The following is a 2,387-nucleotide window of genomic DNA, read 5'->3' as shown; positions in this document are numbered from 1 at the left end:
AGTGGGTTTGCGCGAGATGCCGAGAATGGGGCCAAATACCCATGGTACGCCCGACGCCTCCGTGTCGCGGCCGGTGATGCGACCCTGCTCGTACACGAGGTCGGGGTTGAACGACGCGCCGCCGTTGATTTGCTGGCCGAACAGCACGGCGTCCTTCACGAAGATGGCGCCGTGCACAGAGTCCACGCCTTACACCATCGGGTGACCACCATTCTCCTCCATCGTGATCTCCTGGATCCTCGTGATGACTTCACGCCACTCGTCGGCGGTCCACATGTACGTGCCGTTCACGGGCCCGTTGTTGAACGGACTGGTGAGGTACGAGCCGACGCGCATCTTGGTGTACGCGCGCACCTTGTCGTCGTCAACCTTGTTGTCCTCTGTGAGGAGCTGGTTGATGTAGATTTGGGTCATTTGGCCGATAATGTCGTCGTCGGTAAAGATGGCGACGATGGCATCGGCGCGTTCATCCCACTGGTCAGCGGAGTTTTAAAGCCTGCCATCACTACTGCTGCTTTAAAACCTGACCGAAACAGTTCTTCGGTGAGCCCGGTACGAAACGTACTTAAGCGGGAAAATATCATAAAATATCATCTAATGGATGCGCCCTATTAAAGTCCGGACTATATTTAATAGTGCCACTCGAAAGTGACAGAGAGGACTTTATACGGGTGAGGACTTAGTTGGTCGGACTCTTTCTAAGCATTAATTTATATGTACAGTAGGTTTTTGAAACTCTTAGAGCATCTCCAGCGGTTAGACTTATTTGCAAGTCCTATTGAGACGGATGAGACCTCAATTTTTAGGATAGAACTCCTGATTGCATCTTGTCACAGCGGTTTGGAACTCACCGCGGCTTAACATTTTTTTTGTCCAATCAAACGACGATACAAAAGATCTCTCTAGATACCGCACTATCAGAAATACACGAAGGAGTGAAGCGCCTGCCCGGGGGGGGGGGAACCTCAGTAGTGGAAGCACGACTCCGAAGAAAAATAACTATTTCACCTCAACATGCTGTCTCGAGGCGGGTGGACACACACGCAGCGCAGTGCGGGCAAACACGCGCGGTCCACCAAAGGCAGGAGAGCAAATAAAGAGCGGGATCGAGAAATGTGGGGTGAACGCCTAATGAGTGACTAATTTGGCGACAACCCAGTCTACGATGATGGTATGTATTTGAGTAAACGACATGTTCTCCTTTAAAACTGTTCATTAATGTTCATGGCTACTCGTTCTGATGCAGATGACTTCCGCAGGCGATTTGGTATGCGTCGTAACCTCTTTGAGCTCATTACCATTGCCCTGGTTGAGGATGAAGAGTGCAGCTACTTCGTCCAGCGTAGTGACGCAACTGGACGTGCTGGTTTCCTACCAGAACAGAAGGTGACGTGTGCTTTACGGATGTGGCATATGGAGCATCAGCAGATCAATTAGATGAGTTGATTCGTATGACTGAGTCCACAGTGTTGGAGACCTTAAAGCTGTTCTGCAGAAATATTATCCGATTATTTGGTCCAGAGTATCTTCGAAAGCCGACCAAGGATGACTTGGAAATACTTCTTGCCGAGAATGCTGAACGCGGATTTCCGGGTATGATTGGTAGCTTGGACTGTATGCACTGGACATGGAAGAATTGTCCAACGGCATGGCAAGGAGCTTTTCAGGGAAAAGAGAAGTGTTCGACGGTGATCTTGGAAGCCGTGGCTTCTAAGTCGTTATGGATTTGGCATGCATTCTATGGCATGCCTGGCGCCAACAATGATTTGAGTGTACTCGAGCGTTCACCTTTGTTGAATGACCTGGTAAACGGTGTTGCTCCCAGGATTTCCTTCACGGTGAATGGTGCGACGTACAATCAGGGATACTATCTTACAGGTGGAATCTATCCTGTCTGGGCAATTTTCCAATCCAGTATCAGTGCGCCCCAAGGCAACAAGCGTAAGTCTTACGCTGCCCAGCAGGAAGCCGCTCGCAAAGACGTTGAACGCACATTTGGAGTATTACAACAGCGCTTTCGAATTCTTGCCCTGCCCTGTAAGCTATGGAGTGTCGATGCAATGAATGATGTGATGCTAGCATGTATCATCCTCCATAACATGATTGTGGAAGACGAGCAGCGAATTACCTCGCTAAATCATCAGTACCTGTTTTGAAGATGAATGGGTCAGCCCGGCAGAAGTTGGTGTACCGGATGAGTGCTCAGTCGCAATGATAGCAAACGCGATGCAAGTGCTTGAAGACGAAGAACTTCACTATGAATTAAAAACGGATTTGATCGACACGTATGGCAGTGCTACGGTGCTTTTGGCTAGCAAAACTTTTTCTCTCGATCCTGTGTAGTAGTTTTTTAAGCTAGACTACGTGCAGAGCCCAGCTTAATTAAA

The 2,387-nt window shown here is 49.1% G+C and overlaps 1 protein-coding gene across 1 annotated transcript; it reads right to left on the bottom strand.

Moving 5' to 3' along the window:
* Window positions 1-189: 189 nt before the first annotated feature.
* Window positions 190-414, bottom strand: PITG_17206 (glycoside hydrolase-like protein; the record flags this gene model as incomplete). Its single annotated transcript, XM_002897038.1, has 1 exon — window positions 190-414. One exon carries the CDS (start codon window positions 412-414, stop codon window positions 190-192), a length of 225 nt encoding a protein of 74 aa, XP_002897084.1.
* Between the last annotated feature and the right edge of the window lie 1,973 nt (window positions 415-2,387).

The sequence above is a fragment of the Phytophthora infestans genome, genomic scaffold (genome assembly GCF_000142945.1).
Source record: "Phytophthora infestans T30-4 supercont1.50 genomic scaffold, whole genome shotgun sequence".
Classification (NCBI taxonomy): Eukaryota; Oomycota; class Peronosporomycetes; order Peronosporales; family Peronosporaceae; genus Phytophthora; species Phytophthora infestans.
The sequence above is the reverse complement of the archived record's forward strand: the minus strand, read 5'-3'. Positions and strand labels throughout refer to the sequence as shown.